The 20,473-nt window shown below is 40.6% G+C and overlaps 1 protein-coding gene and 1 long non-coding RNA gene across 2 annotated transcripts in view; one reads left to right on the forward strand and one right to left on the reverse strand.

Annotated features, from left to right (window-relative positions):
- Positions 1 to 1,026: 1,026 nt before the first annotated feature.
- On the reverse strand, positions 1,027 to 3,599 carry LOC135988363 (uncharacterized). The gene is made up of 2 exons (XR_010606136.1): positions 3,368 to 3,599; positions 1,027 to 3,265 (listed from the first exon to the last, which is right to left on the reverse strand). It is a non-coding gene; the product is annotated as an uncharacterized LOC135988363 (long non-coding RNA).
- A 595-nt stretch (positions 3,600 to 4,194) lies between these two features.
- The window catches only part of BOD1L1 (biorientation of chromosomes in cell division 1 like 1), a 37,805-nt gene continuing 21,526 nt past the window's right edge, over positions 4,195 to 20,473 (forward strand). Inside the window, exons 1-10 of the mRNA XM_065633419.1 lie at positions 4,195 to 4,401; positions 4,840 to 4,964; positions 6,266 to 6,456; positions 7,689 to 8,321; positions 8,805 to 8,954; positions 10,312 to 10,481; positions 11,579 to 11,702; positions 12,054 to 12,198; positions 12,861 to 12,936; positions 13,816 to 19,963. Of these exons, the coding sequence (XP_065489491.1) occupies positions 4,195 to 4,401; positions 4,840 to 4,964; positions 6,266 to 6,456; positions 7,689 to 8,321; positions 8,805 to 8,954; positions 10,312 to 10,481; positions 11,579 to 11,702; positions 12,054 to 12,198; positions 12,861 to 12,936; positions 13,816 to 19,963 (7,969 nt within the window). The remainder of the gene's footprint in view (positions 4,402 to 4,839; positions 4,965 to 6,265; positions 6,457 to 7,688; positions 8,322 to 8,804; positions 8,955 to 10,311; positions 10,482 to 11,578; positions 11,703 to 12,053; positions 12,199 to 12,860; positions 12,937 to 13,815; positions 19,964 to 20,473) is intronic.

Raw genomic sequence — 20,473 nt, forward strand, 5'->3', positions numbered from 1 at the left:
GGTTGCAGGATGTAAAAAAATGAACGAATAACAAATCTGTGATTTATTTAAAACAAAAATATTTCACTAAAAGTTCCAGATAGATTAAAATTGACCACAGTCAGAACCCAGAGTATAAAATGAAGATTCTTATACAGTGATTAGGAGTCACAGATGTCAACACTGGAAATATTCCAAATGACTTTAGAAAAAGTATAATTACCTGTACAGAAAGTTTGTAGTGCGACACATAAGTCAAACAGACACTACATGTAATTCAACTATTCACATGAGGTGAATATGGAAAAAGCAGAAGTTAAGGGAAGGTACTCTTAGGACTCTCTGGAAAAAGAATTGTTCCAAGCATAAGGCAAGATATCAAGCATGTGCAAATTTCACGTGATAACAGAATTATAGTTTAGGAAATTCAACTGGGACTATGAAAGTAAACAAGGAGATAACTCAGAACAACAAAATACTGAAGAAAAGAAATCTTTGTATTCACTCCAAACTGTTTGTTAATTATCTGACAAGTCTTTTTCCATCTGTTATCTCACAAACCAAAAAAAAAAAACTAGCACTGAATATCAGGCATCACTAAGTGACTACATCAAATGACAGTAATAACTACACTAAACTACAAAGATAAATACGAAGTACAAAATGGACAACTATAAGTACTGAATAGTTCTGGAACAACTGAAATAATTACACTTAAATATGTACATTCATTTGTGAGCTCACTGAAAACAGCAAGATGGCTTAACATTTAGTTATGCATTCGTAACTCTTTGTATAGCTATACCATAGCGCAAACAACAAGTAATGTACCTTTTTATCAGCATACAAGACTTCACATAACCATATCTCAGCTAATATAGGACTGCAAAGCAACCTTCAAACAAAGAGACAACAAAGGACTGATTTCAGTTTAATTCAAATTCATGTTTTGGTTATTTTCAGGCAGCTTCCAGTTTGGTTTACACCATCTTCCCATAGGACAATGTAGTCAGACCCAGGCAACAAAAGAGCCATTTTCAGCCAGCATTTAGGATAAAGATGTTTTATTTGATAAATAAGATATTCAACAAGCCTGCAACACTCAGTATGTTGCATGAAACATGGGATGATACAGAATACAGAGCACAGAACAATCTTTTACACTCAACTGTTGAATCAAGTAGAGTATGGACTGCTTGTTGCAACCGTTTCAGAACACTGGGCATAACTGATCCCCAATAGCCGTTAAATTCCCCATCTCACTAATGGATTCCCGCTCCCTAGTACGTATCCTTCCCAGCGCATTCGTTGACATAGTCTGAGACAAAGGTCACAGATATCCCAGGTTGCCCATGACATCTTGTGTGTGAACGGTACACCCTTCTGTGGGGCAGGTATCTTGCTTGTGCTGTTAAAATAAGATTTTTTTTTCTCATTTCCTGCATCACCCTTGATTGGTAGTTGGGGAACAAAACTAAAAAAGACAAAAGAAAAAAAAAAAAAGGAAAGCACAGGCAGTTGCAGTCACTTTTCCTAACACAAAGTTCTCAAATTGTTAACTTCCCACTAAAGTCTGAAATTTTTGTTCACTATCTGTCAAAGTTTATTTGCAAGGCGACAATAAACCGTGGCAGATGCTCTGTTAATCCCCCCCCTGCCCGGAGAAGTTGATAAGAAGGATAAGAAAGAGAGTCTTGCAAGTTGGAAAAAAAAGTTTTTTAAAGGCTCTACTAATGCTACTAACAAATAGAGAAAATAATACAAAATATACAAAACCAATCTTGAATATCCCGGAGTAGCAGCTTTGCCTGACATGGAGTTGGCGTCACTCCAGTAGCTTCAGGGCAGGCACCCAGAAGTCCTGGGCAGGACCCCACAGCAAACCAGAAGTGGATTCAGGGATGCAGGGACTGGGACCAGGCCTCGAATTTGCAGGCATGGCTGGCAGGTCCTCATCAGATGCTGGCCATGGTCGAAGAGAGCGAGACCCTTGTGATCTCCCTCTTTTATAGGGTGTATGATGTGGATGGGATGGAATACTCAGTTGGTCAGTTTTAGTCACCTGTTCTGTCCGCCCCTCCTTGCAAATACGCCCCTCTCAATTATGGGATGTTATCAGAATTCTTAGTTGTTATAGCAATCAATCTAAACATGAGCCTCTCCTGCATTCCATCGGTCATCTTATCAGTCCGGAGCGAACAGTGTCTCAAAAACCAGGAAGCTAAATTCAGAAAAGTGCAGTTACTTAGGAGGTACTTAGAAGAATTTAGCTGAAAGAAAAATTCACTAAAAGAGAACCGGTCTTGTTTTTAACAAAACCAGGACACTATCACAGTAAGTCACACACTATTTCTAAAGTTAGTAGATGCATTTACTAAAATGACACCCTTCACTTCTGCCCTTTCTCATTTACTGCTACATGATCTTTAGTCAGCAGTGAATAAACTTTTCTTTATGGAGACGACATATCACAAAGTCACTAGAACACACATATGGATATACCAGCAGGGGCTGTACCAGGCTCTGAGCTGCAGATTGCTCACCCCTCTTAAGCTTTGGTGCTTTAATCCTTACAGACATCTGTGCAGAAAATAAGAAACTACACAAAAAGATGACCAATTCTTAAAATTACTCTGGTATCCAGAGATAAAAATCTCACAATACTTTTAAATACTTGTCAGACTTGTTTCCTTCTGTGGATTTCTAGTCTAGGAGTACTTGGTTTACAGTAGGAAAACTGGACGCCAGCTTTACACTTCTGATCTACTTTTAAGTCTACAATAACCATCTTGACACTCCTGCCACTACAATCAAACTGATTCTTAATTACTACTGCAGAGGCCGATTCCTAACATTTGTAGCTGGACAAGATCTCCACTCATTATGCCACCAAATTATTGTAACTGAAACACTCTTACTGCCAAGTCCCTTTCATTTTACTGTAAGCTAGTCACGCTTCCTATTATAAGTACATTTTTATACTTCCTATCACCCTTCCCCATCCTGGTTAGGACAGGAGCTCAGCCACCCTGGCAAGAGAAGCCCGGAGGGCCAAATTACACCCAGTAAGGCAGCGCTGCTCCTCGTTATTGTCTCACGTATTAACTTCTCTATTTCCAGATTTTGTTTCCTGCCTCTGGGGTCCTGGTTTAGTCACAACAGGTCAGCCTGGGCACCGCCAGCTGCAGTCTGCGCTGAATCCAACTCGTGGAAACAGAAGATACTCAGAGGAGCGACAAGAGCAGCCGCAGAGAAGGCTCCAGTACAGCGTATGAAACAGCTGTGACTGAACACAAAGACAATAGAAAGAAGGCGTTAACAGATCTCGTGGCATACAAGGCGCGGCCTGAAAACATTTGTATTGCATTGAAATCTAAAAGAAACTCACTGAAGTGTCTGAAATGCCACCACCCAGGCCTCTCACGGCCCCGCGGCGGCTGAGGAAACGTAAGACACGGGATCCCATGCGAAGACCTGAGCCTCCGGGGGCCAGCAGCAGCGTCCGCGGCAGCAGAGCGGGGCGGGCCGGGAGAAGCGTCCGTCGCCGGCCCCGCGGAGGAGACCCCGGCCCCGCACCCCGGCCCCGCACCCCGCGGGCCCCGCCCCGCCGGACGCAGCGTCTCACAGGCCCCGCCCCCTGCCCCGCCCCGCGCCTCGGGGAGGAAGCGCGCGACGCTGCCCCCACCATGATGGCGGCCAGCGCAGGAAGGGGCGGGGCGCGGGGCGGAGCTGCGAGGGCACCGCCGGGGAGCGCGGCAGCTGCGCGGCGCCGGGCGGCGGGCGGCTGGGGCGGCGGGCGCCCCCGCGGTGTCCGCAGCGCCCAGGCGCGGCCGCACGGTCCGGGGGGCCGCTGCCGGCAAGGCGGGCGGGGGCTGAGGGCCGCCGCGGCCGTCGCTTCCCCCCCCCCCCGCCCCGGCCGCCGGACCGGGGCCCCACTGGAGCGGGCCGCCAGCGGCTCCGCCCCCTCCGTCTCCTTAAAGGGCCCGCGGCGGCTGCGCGCGGTTCCGGCAGTGCTCGCCTCGCGCCGATGGCGCCGCTCTGGGCGGCGGCGTCGCTGCTTCCCTTCCCATCGGCCGGCGCTTCCTCCCTCCGTTCCCTTTCGCTTCCGGGGTCAGCGCCGCCGCGGCCGCTGCTCGGTAACAAGCCCCGTCCCGGGGTCCGGCCGGGAGAGCCGGCAGCCGCGCTCCGCGCAGGCCGCGCCGCCCCGCCGTCCCCATGGCCAGCAACCCCCAGCCGCAGCCCCCGCCGCCACCGCCCCCGCCGCCGCCCCCTCAGCAGCCGCCGCCGCTGCCGGGGACCGGGGCCGCCGTGGGGGGCGGCGCGGCCGAGCCCGAGCTGGTCTCCATGATCGTCAACCACCTCAAGAGCCAGGGGCTCTTCGACCAGTTCCGCCGCGACTGCCTGGCCGACGTGGACACCAAGGTGCGGGCGGGCGGGCCCGGCTGCCGGCGCCTCGGGGGGGCTCCCGGCGTCCCGCCGGTGGCTCTCCCCGGGCTCCGGCACGTCGGGGGCGGCCGGGCCCGTCCGGGAGCGGCGGGGCCCGGCCCGGGGGTGGCGGCGGGGTGCGGGAGATCCGCGCGGGGCTGCGGCCGGGCCCGGGGCTGTGCTCGGTGTCCCCGGGGCAGAGCGGAGCCCCTGTTGGCACAGGGAGCGCGGGCTGGCGGTGCGGGCGCGCCCGGGTTTGTGCGGTGCTTGTCGCGACAGGGGCCTGTTTAACGCGCTGTGGTCGCTGCAAGGGAGTGGCTGCACTTTTGGGGGGTTATGGGGCCCGTTGGGGCTTCCAGCTCTTCATCCCGGCCTCCGGGAGGATGACTGCTTCCCAAAACCCTCCTGTCCAATCTCTCTGTTGTTGCTTTCTAGCCTGCCTACCAGAATTTGAGACAGCGTGTTGACAACTTTGTTTCCAATCACTTGGCAACTCATACCTGGAGTCCTCATCTCAACAAGAACCAGCTGAGAAATAACATTAGGCAGCAGGTTCTCAAGTAAGTGACAGCCCTGGGCTTTCTCTATTTGAACGTGCTCATATACCATAGGAGGTGACAGAAGCTTTAGGTCAATTGTAAAGTATCTGCTTTCTTGGAAGGAATTTCTGAAGAAGCTTTTTCATTAGCATTTAAAACGTGGTATTATTTCAGATAGCGACTCGCCATCAGTGTTAGTCAGAATTACACTGCAAATATTATTTTATCAGATCCAAGTTGATGCAGAGGTGGAAAGCTTGTTTATAACTTGAGATGCAACACCCTAGCTAAAGTTTGCCTTTCCTGTTTGTTTTAAGGGAGATATTCATAAAACTGCGATTATCATCAAGTTTTGAGCAAAGAAAAAAGTATTTGACAAACTAACATCTGCAGAGTACAAAGTTAAATTTACAAATCAAAAAAATGGATGTAAATCTAGCTAGACAGAGAAGAGACTTTTCAGAACTGCTGTTATGTCAAAATGATGTCAATCACTTATCTAATGTTACATTATTTCATGAGGGCTTTCTCAAGTTTTTCTTCTCAAAACAGAGTCAAACACTAGGAAATTTCTTCAAAGTAGCATGAGTTTTGTCACTAAATTGGGTCAAACGAGATTTGGGAATGAACTTATTCAGTTATGCTGTAATGATGCCATTGATAAATGGTACTGAGGAGCTGTTTCGTTTGTTTGGAGGGGAGTGGTTGTTGTTTGGGGGGCTTTTGGTTCTTTTTAGAGAAGCAATGAGGACAAGAGGCAGTGTACGTTCCACAAAATGTTACAGGGGTCTACAGGGAACTCACATATACAAGGCTCTCTATTGCCATTTACTTGATTTTACTGAATATTAGGTGTGTTCTGTAAAGCTGCGGAACTCTGAGATGTTACACTGTATTGGGAAGAATGTAACTTAGGGTGATGATGACAGGTGTAGTAGTTGTTTGTCCCTCATGCGTTCTATAATTCTTCTGGTTTATGCCATGGGAAATAATAACGTCATCTTTGTTCTTATTTTTTTTCTGCAAACGTCCCTTTTATGGTTAAATAATACTTCTAGGCATGACCACTAATGACATAACAACAGGCTGTTTGATGCATTGATTCCGTGCAGTTGGATTGCTTTGTTTCCGTAGTATTTTTTTCCTAGTTACCAGGCTTAGAGCAGCTGGCTAAATACGTATGTGAAGTGATGCTCAGAAAATGTTAATGTTTCATTAGAAGTTCTTAAGAGTGATTACATCACATCTAAATGAGCATATTTTGTTAAGATGTTCTTGAAAAGTAATTTTTCTTATTAAGTATTCATGTAACTTTGTTCCAGGTCTGGAATGTTGGAATCTGGAATTGACAGGATTATTTCTCAGGTTGTGGACCCAAAGATCAACCATACATTCAGACCTCAGGTGGAAAAAGCTGTCCATGAATTTTTAGCCACATTGAATCACAAAGAGGAGGCAGGCCCCAGTACAGCTCCAAGTGAGGAGAAAACAGATGGTTCTATTTCAGTACAAGGTATTCTGCCATTTCTCTGAGCAGTCTATTAACAAAAGTTTATCAAGAGAGAGGAAACATTGACTAGGTTTGATGCTAGCACATAATTGTTGGCATCAGTATTAACAAGCTGAGCTCCCAGTAGTGTACCATAATACTTGTCTCTTACTGTCTGTATAAAGGTAGAAGGCAAGAGAGATGTCGCCAGGTACCACCATGTCACTCTGTCACTTCTGCTTGAGATTATGAGTGATGAGTTTATTACAGGGGAAAAAAGTTGGTCTCAGGGTTTGGCCCTCTAAGTATTATAGGATCAGATAAGACATATCTTCAACAGAAGAATGATCTAATTTTTGTATGCATGGGTAGATCAGAAAAAAAAAATCTGAGACAGCTGTATTAATGCAGTTGCTGTGTGCCGTGAAATTTGAATGGCTAAGGTCCTCTCGGGAGCTTAAGTTTTGCTGTAAATCAGCCAATCTTTAGTTTGTTTATAAACACAGCACTTTTTCTTTATTATTTTCATTCATGTTGCCAGATATTGACTCGTAAACACTCCTGCAGGTAATTGTCCATTCTTTCCCTGCTTAAGAGACTCCACAGCTCTCCATCTATTTGTAACCAGAGCCTTTATTTAAATCCTACCCCTTTTCCTGTGAGGCCCACTTCCTTTAAAGTACATGGGTTAACTACCTAGTTGCAGTTTTTAGTGCTAGTCGAGTTAACCCTTTCTCATCCGTCTTCAGAGTTACTTCTAAGAAGATGGGAAAGTGACACGGTATTTCTGATAGTCCTATTGTTATATAATAAATATGCTGAGTCCATTTTCCATGTCACTCACGGAGATAATCAGAGGTATGAGATACTGTAGCTGAAAGTCTGTATATTGTGCTTCTGCAGAGTCATCATCCCAAATGGGATGGTGGTGAAATTGAACAAGGATTGTGCTCAGAAAATCCTACCCATAGACAACCCCTGCTTCCTTTAGTTGATCTCAGGAACAGCGGTATGTCACAGAGCAAAATGAATCTCCAGTAACCAGATCATAATCACTGCAGGAATGCATCTTCTTGGATTTTTTTCTTTTTTAAACCAAAACCTCTAGATGCAAAATTAGTCAATCATTTTAGTTAATTATACTTGTTTCAAATAGAGTAATTTATTGTTTTTCCTTTCAGTTGATTAAAATTCTATCTGAATGGAATTACAGAAACTAAGATGAACTAAAACTATTTTCTTCCTTACTGTTCAAGGTGTCTCTGCTACAGCTCCTAGTGGCAATGTAGCTAGTGATGCAATGTCCATTTTGGAAACAATAACTTCTCTTAACCAAGAAGCAAGTGCTGCCAGGGCTTCAACGGAGAACTCAAATCCCAAGAACAATGACAAAGTTGCAAAAAGACTCTCATCTCAGCAAAGTGTGGATGGTAGCACTGATAGAGAGAGAAATGTGGAGGACTTGCCAGACAGGGAGAAAGCAATTTGTGATCTTTCTGGAGAAGGGGCTGAAACATTTGCAAAGTGTGAAGATTTAAATGATGTTCCCTGCCAAAGTGAAGAAATAAAAACTTCAGCAAAGGATACTAATAATTTGACTTTTATAAGTAAAGATACAAGTAAAGAAATTCAACAGGAAAGTGAAGATCAAAAGAGTAAATTATTGGATAAATATGACAAGAAACCAGACAGCAGTGAAAAAGGTGAAAGAAGGAAAGAAAAGAAGGAAAAACTTGACAAAAAGTCTGAGCATTCGAAGAAAAGTGATGATACTACCAAGTCAAAAGAAGAAAAGCAAGCAAGAGAGTCAGAACCAGTGAAACAGTTAGTTTCAGAAAAAAATAGCAATAAACATAAAACAACAGAAAGCACTAAAGAAACTAAAGAAGGTATGGTGTGGGCAATGCTCTTCCTTAAAATACGCGTATCGTTTGGGGTTTTTTTAAGCGTATTGAGCAGGTGAATCAGAAGTATATTTGGAATGTATGTTCTCTGCTAGTGCTAGCCAACTTGTGTAGCTAGCCATAGCTAAGTCTTCGTTCATCTCCTTTAACTGAGGTACCCCGATTAGGAATTGGATGAACTTTGATTCCTCAAGTGTGTGGTTGTTCATCTGCCTTACTCTGACAAGTTCTCTCAAAGATTCTAGTCTGCATTTAAAGCTTCTGATTGTACCTCAGGGCGATTTTTGTTCTAAGTAAGTCAGAATTAGCCTAAGCACATTTCACTAAGGTGTTACAATTTTTTTTTCTTATATCTTGTTCTTAAGATAAATCTGTTTTCAGTGGCAAAATCACTGTTTTGGTAGGAAAAGTTTGTCAAATACGGTGTGCTGCATTACAGCCATTTCTTTCTATTTTTTCCTTTGTAAGAAAATACATCAGTAGATTCAGATATGGATGTACTCAGTGACATCACTGTCAGCTCTGTCCATACCAGTGACCTTTCATCCTTTGAAGAGGAGACTGAAGAGGAGACTGTAATTTCTGACAGTACTGAAGAGGGGGAGATCACGTCAGATGGTAAAATAATTAGATTGCATATTCTTCCTTTCTACTTAACAATGTTTTTGTTGAATGCATTGTATCATAAATTCGAGTTTTTGCAGTATGCTTTTTTGTATTTATTTAGAGAAGGAATTTGGATGCGGAATGGATAGTATTTTACAAACTTACAAAATATGAGTAGTGGACATGCTTTTAGTATTTTTTTAATAGCTTTATGTATTCTAAGCACTCTAAATCTCATTTGTACTACAGTATTTCATAGGCAACAAAAACACATAATGGTGATGGATATGTCACTTTCCTATGTTATAACATTGGAGTGCTTGGTTTGTGACCACAGGGTAGTGGTTGTAGCTGGCTTTGCAGATCAGGTTGGTTTTACAGATTTAGGACTGCAGGGATCTCCAAATTCTGCCTGACCACAGTAGAGGGAACAGGAATGGATTTAGCTTGAAGAGTTTGGCAACACCAAATCTTTTCACTGCCTGGGTTACCTTTTTGTGTTCTCCTTATCTAGAGCAGGCCTCAGACTCTGATTTCTGCAGATATGTGGCTTTTGCAGTTAATAGGACTTTCCACTTCATGATATAGAGTGCATTAATATCTGAATGAGTTGTGTCTTGTATGCTGTGAGCTTATCTTTTCTGCTCTAAGAATATTATTTAGAAGTACTGAATTACTTGCATATTCTCTGGCTTTGGTGTTATCTTTAAACACAACATATTGTGTTCAGCTCTGACTAAATATTTGTGAAATAAAAACAAGTCCTAAGTATATTTCAGGGATACAAATAATTTATACAGTATGGAGCAGAAATGGTTTTGCTCTATTTCTAATAATCCTGATAAAACTGAAATACCTTTATTTATTTCTACTTGAATAATACATGAGTATAAACAACAGTGTGTTTTGTGCGTGTATTTCAATAAGCCTATCTAGTTTTTATGTTCTCAAATACTGTACAAATTTTTTGGGTGTAGGGAAGAAGCTTAATTTAATACATAGCAGAAATCATATTCTGATTTACTATGTGGTGTTAACTACTAAGTACTATATGTAAAAAGGCAACATGATCACAGGCAAGAGGGTAAGCCCAATTGTTATATCCCATTTTTTTCTGCGGTTTGTATCTTGCAATTTTTTGGCTGAATGGTGTGCACAAATACATGAATATACCTTTCAGGTTTTCATAATCTAATGTGGGTTTGTGTTGTTTGGTGGTTTTTTTAAAGAGTTAAATATTTTTAACTGTTTGTTTTTAGAATAAATAATTGTTAATATATTTTGAGTAGCTTTGCCTCCTTAAAAGTTACGTTGAAAACACTGCTCTAATTTATGAGTATATCTCTGCACTTCACTAACCTTTCATCAGATGAAGAGGAGAAAAACAGTCAGCATAAGACAAAGCCTCATGCTAGTGAGCTGAGTGATGGAAAAGCCAAGCCTGTTCGTCACGCTTATGTTCGCAAGCCTTTCTTGTACTCCAAATACTTCAGTGATTCTGATGATGAACGAACTGTAGAACAACGCCGTCAGTCCATTGTAAGTGTGGATTTTGTTACTGCTCGCATTCTAGCTCCTTAAACTTTTCAGCACAGAAATTCCACTTCTTATTTGGTGATGGTTTGTGAGAGGGAGTCTTCTGTTTCTTCTCACTTCACTGGGGTTTTTTTTTCCCTATGTGTTACAACTGCCCCTTTTTCAGACTCCCACCAATATCGCATGACCTGCTCTCCAGGGAATAGTTATTTTTATACAGATATACACGCACACACACATATATATAAAATAGTTTGAAGGATTCAGGTGGTGAAAGCAATGACACACTTTTCCACCTTTTTTCCCCTGCTCTAAAATGAATAGTCTTTTGGTGTTGACAGAGGAGTTACTAATTACACACAGTGTCTTTGCAGAATCACAGCAATAGGTGGATTCTTTCTTAACTGAGTGATTTGATACGGAGAGTAAAAACTGACACACATGAAAAGCTTGGTCTTCAGCAGATTTAGTGTATGTAATGACAATATGAGTGGAAAAAGTATCCATCTGCAGCCTGCCTTCAATGTGGTTTTGTGTAATTTGGGCTTGTGTTTGCTACTGCAGGCTAATTCATTACGTCATCTCTTTACTAATGTAGTTCTTCCTGTCCATGAAATCAGTGGTTTGTAGCATGTCTGCAGCCGTTGAGAATGGAGAGAGAAGTTTAAGCATGTTCGCTATGTTATGTGGAAGAAAGACCAGCACACAGAAGAGACAACAGCAGTTCTTGTACATATTTTTCCTTTGGCTAAATATTTTTTTAAATTTATATGTATTTGTATATATATCTCTAATATTTGTATTCTATGTATATATTATATATGTTTTTTAAATAATTAAATATATATATTCTTTGAGAAGGTCTCATAGCCTCAATCCGCAGTATTAAGTGGCAATGAAACTCTGAAACTCAGCTGTTTCACTTCACAGAAGTATTAGAGGATTCCATTAACTTTCATATAATCATTTCTAAGGACTATTTATTTTTTATTTTTCCCTAAGCTACTGTTTTCAGTGAGTTTTAGACATACCTTTGTATTCAAAGAATACTCTTTGACCTAATGATAAATTAATTGTTTTCCTTGATTTTATATCTTCAGGCCAAAGAAAAGGAAGAGAGACTCCTAAGAAGACAAATTAACAGAGAGAGACTTGAAGAAAAACGTAAACAGAAGGCTGCAGAAAAAACAAAATCCCTAAAAACTGGAAATCAAAATGCTAAAGGTATGAGAAGTATAACATTATCCCCCACCCGTCTTGTGCTCTCTTCCTGTGGAAAAAAACATTCAGGGCAAAATATTTGTAATAGGTCTCTAGTAATTTCCCTTCAAAACCCAACATTTCAACAGTGATGTAACAGAAAAATTTATAATTCAAATTATTAATGCAAAATTACATGTATTTTTTTTCATATATCCTTTCGTATATCATTACGTTACTTAAACACAATACCTATATACACTAGTATTCTCTGCTACAGGTGAGTACTCTCTGTACCGCTTTCAGTCACATTTGTAGCTGAAACAGTAATATAATTACATGCTTATGTATTTTACCATCTGTGTATTATTTTAGGAAAAAGTGGCTTGAACTTAGAAGAACCTTCATCAAGAAGTCTTGAGTCAAAAGCTACTGGTACCAGCATTAAGGATGTGCTTAAAGAACAGAAATTTTTAGAAAAAAAAGTAGCCTTGAGCAGGAAAAGAAAAAGAGATTCAAGGTATTCATATGTTTGCTCAAAAGGAATTATGTTTTTGAATATTCATTTTTGCAGACTGAAAAGGTTCTCTTCAACTTTGCAGCTAGCCTTACCCATTTTAACAATGTGCTCTTAAAATATTCACATAATTTTGTTACTAGTAAGCATGAAGTTCAGGCAGAAAATGAAATTATAGCTGCTTAAGTATGCTGCAGCTCAGACTGCAGTAGCATGAGAATGGACAGCTTTTAGATGTTTGTGCATCAGTAACTTGGCTTGGTCTTTAAATTGATGTTTTACATAGATACGTACACATGTATATATCTGTTTACATACGGGTTTCTGAAAGAGAAAACCAGTATTATAAGGTTCTCTACAATAAGGGCAGAGTGGACTTTTCTCTAAGGCAAGGAGATCTCTTACCTATTTAACAGGAGCAACTGTAGTACTAATATTGTCATACAGGTATTCTCTGCTTTAAAGCACTGATGTCCAGAGAATATCTGTGAAGTTGGCACATGGAATTTTCCAAGAGAAAAAAGCTTTGACAAATTGGCTTGTCAAAAGTTATGTGACAGTGTGTGTAACTCTCTCTCATTCAGCTTTGAAAGCAGAAAGTTTACAAACTAATGTTAGGCTGATACTCATTTTTATTTTCTTAATTGTCCAAATACCTGTTTCAGGCATGCTGAAGATGGCTGCAAAAAGAAGTATGAGCCATCTGAAGAAGATACTAAAGAAATGCAAAAGACAAATGAGGTATGTGTCTCTTAAATTATAAACCTTATGATCTTCCTTTTTAGTTGTAACAGTACTTGTTCATATGTCCATACCGAACTGCATAATATTGAGTTTGTTCTTACTAGTTTGTTTTTTCCTGCTAGTTCTTTCCGTTGGGTTAATGATCTGACGTTGCTGTAGTAATGTTTTCTGAATTCCAGTAGCCACTGGAATATACAGTTTATGTATTTGGTGCTGATGCATGTTGTAGTAGAACATGACACATAATTTAAGCCCTATTCTGTGAAGCATGTTGAGTTTTATAAAAGATCAAAGTGTGTCTAATAGGCAAAGACTTGAGGAGCTCAATCTATGTAAACTTCTCACTAGGAAGTTAAATGAAAACTGAATGTAGTGCAAACAGTAAAGAGAGTTTTTATGGTGAGTTTTTACCAACAATATTATTAACAAAAAGAAAAAGCGATAGTTGGAAGTTCAACTGGAAGTCTAGAATTATCTTTTGTGTATTTTTTTTTTTTTTTTAGACAGATAGCATAATGGCTATTTGAAATAATTTATGGAGTATTTGCAATTGTGATTGTCCATTTTAAAAGCCATTTAAATCATTTTAGAAAGAAAAATCACTTTATAAAGAAAAGATACTCAAGTTCAAACAGACTGCTTAAGGTTGACTTCTGTTTCTTTGGATTTTCCCACAATGGCAGATAGTTAGGATGAAAATGGCAAGTTTCATTTTCTTACTGACTATATTTCAGGTAAATTTTTATTGCAATGTTAAGTGTATTCTCTGGTATATTGTTTTTATGGAGAGTTTGCCCTTAATAATTCTGTTTGGTCATGTGGCAAAGGAGCTGTGTAACATTTGCTTATATATATATAATAAACTTTCTTTTCTAGACTTGTGAAAAAAATTCTTCCAAAGAATTGAAGCATAATCATGGGAAAAGTGAAATCTCTAAACAGCTTAGAAGACTTTCAGAATCAGTGCATTCAACTGAGGAAAGCAAAAGCGATTCTAAAGCAGAAAAAGAACATAAAAGAAAAACCTCCACCTCTCTTCAGGCTGAAGGAGCTCAGCAGGACAGTGAAATGAGAGATCCAAAAAGACAACTGGATAGAGCAGAAGTCAATACTGAAGAACTACAGAAGCAGAAATCCATATTTAAAAATGAAAAACACCCCAAAAAAGATAGTGACACAGAAATTCAACATACGAGAAATGCTGCCAAAAAAGAAGCCAAGTCTTACAGAGACAAAAATGAAAAGGAAAGAACTGGTTTAGAAGATAAAGTTTCTTTAAAGCACAAGTATAAAGGAGATGGTCTTCACAAATCAAGTGAAGATGTTGAACTCCATTCATCTGAGAAAAGTTTGAAAGGAGAGGATGTGGGTCAGAAACATAATCAACAAATAAAGGTTTCTTCAGATGACAAATCCGAAAGAAAAAATAAACACCGAAGTGAACGGAAAATATCAGTAACAGGGAAAGATGGAAAAAATATTTCTGAATCAACTTTAAAAGCTGAAGAATTGCTGCGTAAGGAAAATAAAAAAGACAGACATCTCTCAACAGAAAAATCAAGAGCAGAATACAAGTCCAAAAGGTCCCTGAGTGATTCTAGGCCACAAAAGGATTCCCTAAGTGCCTCAAAGCAACTTGTTTCTGCAACGCACAGGAGGAGCGAAAGCTACTCGGAAGATAAACATGAAATAGAATCAACTAACTCTGATAATAATTTGAAACAAGAAGATGGTGTTCATAAAGACAGACGAAGATCTAAGAGCCTTGTAGAAGACAAAATTTTGTTAAAGTCTAAGTCAAAGAGTCATAGTAAACAATTCAAAGCATCTGAAACAGAATTACCGGAAACTTTAATAAAACAAGAGACTGGTCAGAAACTAGACAAAGATAAGAGCATGGAAGAGAATGATTCAGATAAGCAACGTAAATCCAAGAATGAAGACAAAGTTTTTGAGGAGAGTGGTGCTGAGTTTGAGCTTGTAAGTGGTACGCAATTGACTCAGGGATCACAAAAAGACTTCAGTCACAAAGTGAAGTCACATTCTGGAGAAAGAGGATCTGTGAAAGAGAAATATAGAGGTGATAAAGATTTAAGCAATTCCAAACTAGAAAGGAGGTTCTCTGCTGAAGGTCACAAAAGCAGAAACTTAAAGCACAGCAACAAGGAAATAAAGAAGAAGGAAGAGAGTATCAAATCGGAAGATAAAGATATTAAAGAAATGGATAGTGGGCATGAAAAAGCATTGAGCATCATGGTGGCAATGGATAAAAAACAAAGTAAGAAAATACCCAGTGAAAACAGAAAAGGCAGTATATCAAACCAAAATTTACTTGGACAGGAAAAGCAAACAGCTAGCACAACTGAAAGCAGCCATGCTCTGGCCTCTCAGAAGTCAAGTATGAATAATGATGACTTGCATTCTGGTCATGGGGAAGAGCTGATGGAACTTGATTTGGAACAAACGAAAGTACAGGAAGCATCTAATGTCAAAGGAAAAAACATTCAAAACTCAATCCAAGCCACAGATGCTGAATATGCAGCAAATGAAAAAATACCTCTCTCTGTTTCAAATAAGGAATTAAAATACAGCTTGGCAGATCCTGAAGCTTGTGAATTGCAGTTTCTACCTGCAGCTGAAAAAACTATTAAACAAGAAGATATCTCTGATAAACAAGTTGGTGCCTTAGACATTTTGTCCAAACAAGCTTCCATGGATCAAGGACCCAATAAACAAGGGGCTTATAAAATGAGTGTTGTGTATGAAACAAGCAGCAGAGTCTTACTGAATGTTCCCAGTAAGGATCAAGCTTCAGAAGACAGCAGAAGACCAAAGAATTTTAAAACTGTGATAAATTCTAATTCAGATGATGATCCTTTAGCTATTAATTCTTCCAGAGAAGATACTGCTGATGCAAAGTCCATGGATATGGATATCTCAGATTTTATAGATTCCTGTAGTGGTACGTCTAAAGAATGCCATCATTCAGATGGGACTTCTTTATTTGAGGATACTTTTATTTTGAAGAATGATGCAGCACAGGTTGTATACATGAAGCAACAAGATAGTGCAGTGCTGAGTTCTGTCATGAAAGACTGTGGTGACAACAACAGTATGACAAAAAATACAGAAAAAGATAACGAGGTGCCCCAGCCTGATGAACCTGCAATGGAAGACAGCACAGCTGGGTTACCTAGTCAAGATTATGATGAAGCAGCAAAGTTAGAAAGCACTCAGGGAAGTGGGTTGAAAATGAAAGAGGAAAACTTAATGACTGACATAACCGAAGATTGTGGAGATATAACAACAAAAGAACTTCTAAAAAGAAAAGCAAGAGAGTGCTTGAATAGTGATCCTTCCACAAAGGGAGAAAGCAGCTCAGTGATGGATAACATGGAAAAGAATGAGGTGCATGATATTGATGATATGATACAATCTTCCTCTGTGTTAGTGCTTGAAAGAGTTCCTGAAGGAACAGTCAAAAACTCTGTTATAGCCAGTGGGCAAGAAGAGAATAGCGTGATTGGTGTGGAAGATAAAAATGAAAGCAGTGCAGTAGGTACCAGTGCAGGAAGTAGTAAATTTAGTTTGTCGTACAGTGGCCTGCAAACAACTCCAGCCACTGTGATAGGAACTAGCACAGAAAAGATCATCGAGAGCACTGTAATGGCCACTAGTACAGGAGAAGAAAGAGCTGACGGTGCATCACATTCTGAAAAGGACAGTGATGCTACAACCACTTGCTCAGAAGAAGAAGGTGAGGTGACAGTAATCTGCACAAGCATAGAAGCTGATGAAGGTTTCACAACAGGCATATGGGTAAAAAGTAGTGAGGGCAGCAGTTTCATCACAGGAGCAGATGTTGGTGAGTGTACTGTTGCAGCAGCTGAAGAAGGTGGTGGCAGTGTTGTCACTGAAGGATTAGCAGAAAGTGAAAGTTTCCTAACAAGTACCGAAGGAGAAGAAAATGGTGACTGTACCATGGTTGATGCAGAAGAAAGTGATAAGGATTCAGTCAATGCAAGTGGAGCAGAAATTGAAGATAATGTAAATAGTGCTGGGGCAGAAGAAAAAGATGATGCTGTGACTAGTGCAGGCTCTGAAGAAAAGCGAAAGACCTCAACTTGTGTAGATACAGGCAAATTTGAAAGTTCTGTATCCTGCTTAGGTGAAGTGGAGAGCGATGGTGCTGTAACTAGTGCAGGGACAGAAACAGGTGAAGGGTCAACGAGTGGTGACAGTTCAAGTGAATTTAGGGGCAGTGTGACAGCTGGCCAAGTGAAAGAACATGAAGGTACTGTGACTTGCACAGGTGCAGAAGAAAGAGGTCATAACTTCATCATCTGCTCAGTTACTGGTACAGATGCCCAGGGAGAAAGCACTGTAACTGGCGCTTGTATTGCAATGGTCGCAAACAACAGTGCCACAACTGGAACTAGCGGTGACAAATCTGAGGATACTGTAAATGGTGAAAGTGCAGTGACCAGCACAGGCATAACTCCAGAAGATGATGCTGAAATTTCAGTAGTCTGCACAGGTCTAGAAGACAGCAATGAGGGATTTGCAGTTTGCTTAGAAGCTGAAAAATGTGAAAGTCTAATGGACAGTACAAGAGCAAAGGAAGAAGCCAGTGTCGCTACAGTCAGTGTAGGTCTGTGTGATGATGAAGGTTTTGTGACTAGTACAGGTTCAAAAGAAGAGGATGAAGAAGGTGAGGACATTGTGACCAGTACAGGAAGAGGAAATGAAGAAAATGAGCATGCTTCTACTTGTACAGGAATGGAAAGTGAAAATGCACTGATTTGTATAGGTGCAGAAGAAGGTGAAAGTTCCATTATCTGCATAGTTGCTGAACAAATGGAAGCAGAGTCAGGAGTGGCTGGCATAAATATAAATAAGCTTACTGTTGACAGCATGATGAGTGCAGAGAAAGAAACTAATTGTGGCACAAACTGCAAAAATGGTAAAGGGATTGTTGAAAGCAGTGTAACCAGTGCAAGTGCTGCAGATGAGGGGGCATTGACTCCGCATATAGGAAAGCACGAAGGTACCTTGATTCCTTTAGATGCTGAGGAATGTGAGGGTCCCATGACCAGTGCTATGGCAGTGCAAGATAAGAGTCAGTCCGATGCTGAAGACGAACATGAGAATGCCATGACTTCCTTTGGCAGCAGAGAACTTGATGCCTCTATAAGTAGTGCAGTTCCAACAGAAGATGAGAATTCTGTTCCTGCTAACAGAGAAGAAAAAGTAAAAGGTGATGTCATCTCTACCAGTACAGTGGAAGAAACTGATGTTCCCTTACATTCAGCCTTGGATGCTGAGGAAGGTCCACTTACTGTTGCAAGAGCCACTGAAAGTCGGGAAAGCTCTATGATCTTAATAGACACTGAAGACACAGAGGTGCCCATGCCCAGTACAGCTACAGAGTTCAAAGAGTGTGTGCATACTTGTAGCAGTAAGCAGGAGAAGGATGAATGCACTATGATTTCCACCAGTATTGTGGAAGAATTTGAGGCTCCTATGTCAAGTGCGGCTATTGAATATGATGGTCAGCTCCCCTCTGTGAAAACAGAAGAAATAAATGAGAATGCTATGGTTTCTATAGATATGGAAATATATGAAGTTCCCATGCCTAGTGAATCTAGTGCAGGAGGAGATGATAATGACAGTGATGAAAGTCACCCAACTGCTAGTGGTAAGGAAGAAAAAGATGAGTGTGCTATGATCTCCACAAGTGTTGTGGAAGAACAAGTAATCCTGATGTCAGGTGAAGTCACAGAAGAAGCGATTCAACATGTGTCAGACACGGAGTCAAAAAATGAAACAGTCATGATATCTACAAGTACAGCAGAATGTTTTGAAGCTCCTATGTCTAGTGTAGCTATGCAAGAAGAAAACAAACTCACTGCTTCAGAAACAGAAGGAAGATATGAAGCTGCTATGATCACTACAAGCATGACAGAAGAATGCGAGATAGTCCTGATCAGCGCAGCACCACAAGCTGAAAGTCAGCTCATTGTAGCAGACGGAGATGAAGATGCCATTATCTCGCCAAATGCATCAGAGGAATGTAAGATAGTGGAGACCACTGCAACTGTAGATGAACAGTTTGGACTAGCTGCTTTCAATGCAGATGCAAAAAGCAAAGGTTCTGTGATTTTTGTGGGAGAATGTGGAGCTCCTGTGCTGAGGGTTGCCACCAACAGCGAAGAACAACATGCTGCTTCAAGTGTAGGCGATAAGGAGGAGGGGGAAGTGATTGCTCTGAGCACAATGGAAGAATGTGATAGTCTCTTCACCTTCGCAGTCATAGAAGAAAGTCAGCTTGCTGCTGAGAGTACAGAAGTAAAAGACAAAAGTGAGGAAATTTTCAGTACTGCTAACCAAATCGAATGCATCTTATCGACTACAGGTCCAGAAAACAGCAGTAATTCTTTGCTTGTCATTGGTAGAGAGAATGAGGCCCATGAGGGTGTTGTGAGGGGAGAATCAGCAGCATCTCAGACAACAGTAGACAGTGAAATCACAGAAACAGATGAAAATTCAGTGAACCTCATGAGTGTAGATGAAGCCCTTTGCGTGGAGATTAGCACGGAGACTGCTGTGAGTCCAAGTCCTTCGTCAGAGGCAAGCGAGGATGATGAGCAAGCTGAAAATGTTTTGCATGAGGTTGTTACATCAGAACTCTCTTGCATGATTTCAGAAGCAACAGTAGAGAGTGAAACTCTAAGGAATGTAAACTATAAACTTAACTCAAACTTGCTTTTAGAAAGTGACTTTTCTGAAATAAGGACTCCCCTGCCTGAGGCACAGGCTCTTTCCTTAGTTTCTGCAGATGAAGTGACTGTAAATACCAACAATGGTGAAGTTTCAATAGAAGCAGAATTAGGGGAAAAACAGAACTTCCCTGTGTTACATGTAGAAGAGCTTTGTGGCAGCGATGACAAAACGAACTTGGTCAAAATAGATGATATTGGAATTGAAGTTACTTTTCAAAAAAGTAACTCAAACTTTAATTCAGGTGAGGATTTTTCTTTTTTTAAAATTCTTCAGTTTATAAGCTGTCATAAATAGATGCATTTTACTGTGATTATAGTTAGAAATAACGTACACTGTTCAAATAGATCTGATTTCTTTGTTGGTTGCAAAATAACTGTTAATAATATCTTTAAGAATTGGTGACAAATATTTAAATAAGCTTATGACTGGGAGTATAGGAGTGCTTGAACACAACTATGTGAGGTATGTTGGAAAAGAATCAAATGTTATTAGAGTCCAAAAATGATATTAAAATACAGTGATGTAAATTTGTGAACTAATGTATGAAGTGGTTTGCAAGGGGTAATTATCATGAAGCTACAGAAGGGTTTTGTTATTAATGTGTGTTGAAATCCAAAAATGCTTTTATAGGCAAACAGTTTATTTTATACATATGTTCAACATTTTTAAAAAGGTAATTTCTTAGTAATTTTGAAGGTAAGAGTGGCCATCCTTTATCATAAGGGCAGGTTTTCTCTGGATGGTTATTTAA

Source organism: Caloenas nicobarica, chromosome 4 (genome assembly GCF_036013445.1).
Source record: "Caloenas nicobarica isolate bCalNic1 chromosome 4, bCalNic1.hap1, whole genome shotgun sequence".
Lineage (NCBI taxonomy): Eukaryota > Metazoa > Chordata > Aves > Columbiformes > Columbidae > Caloenas > Caloenas nicobarica.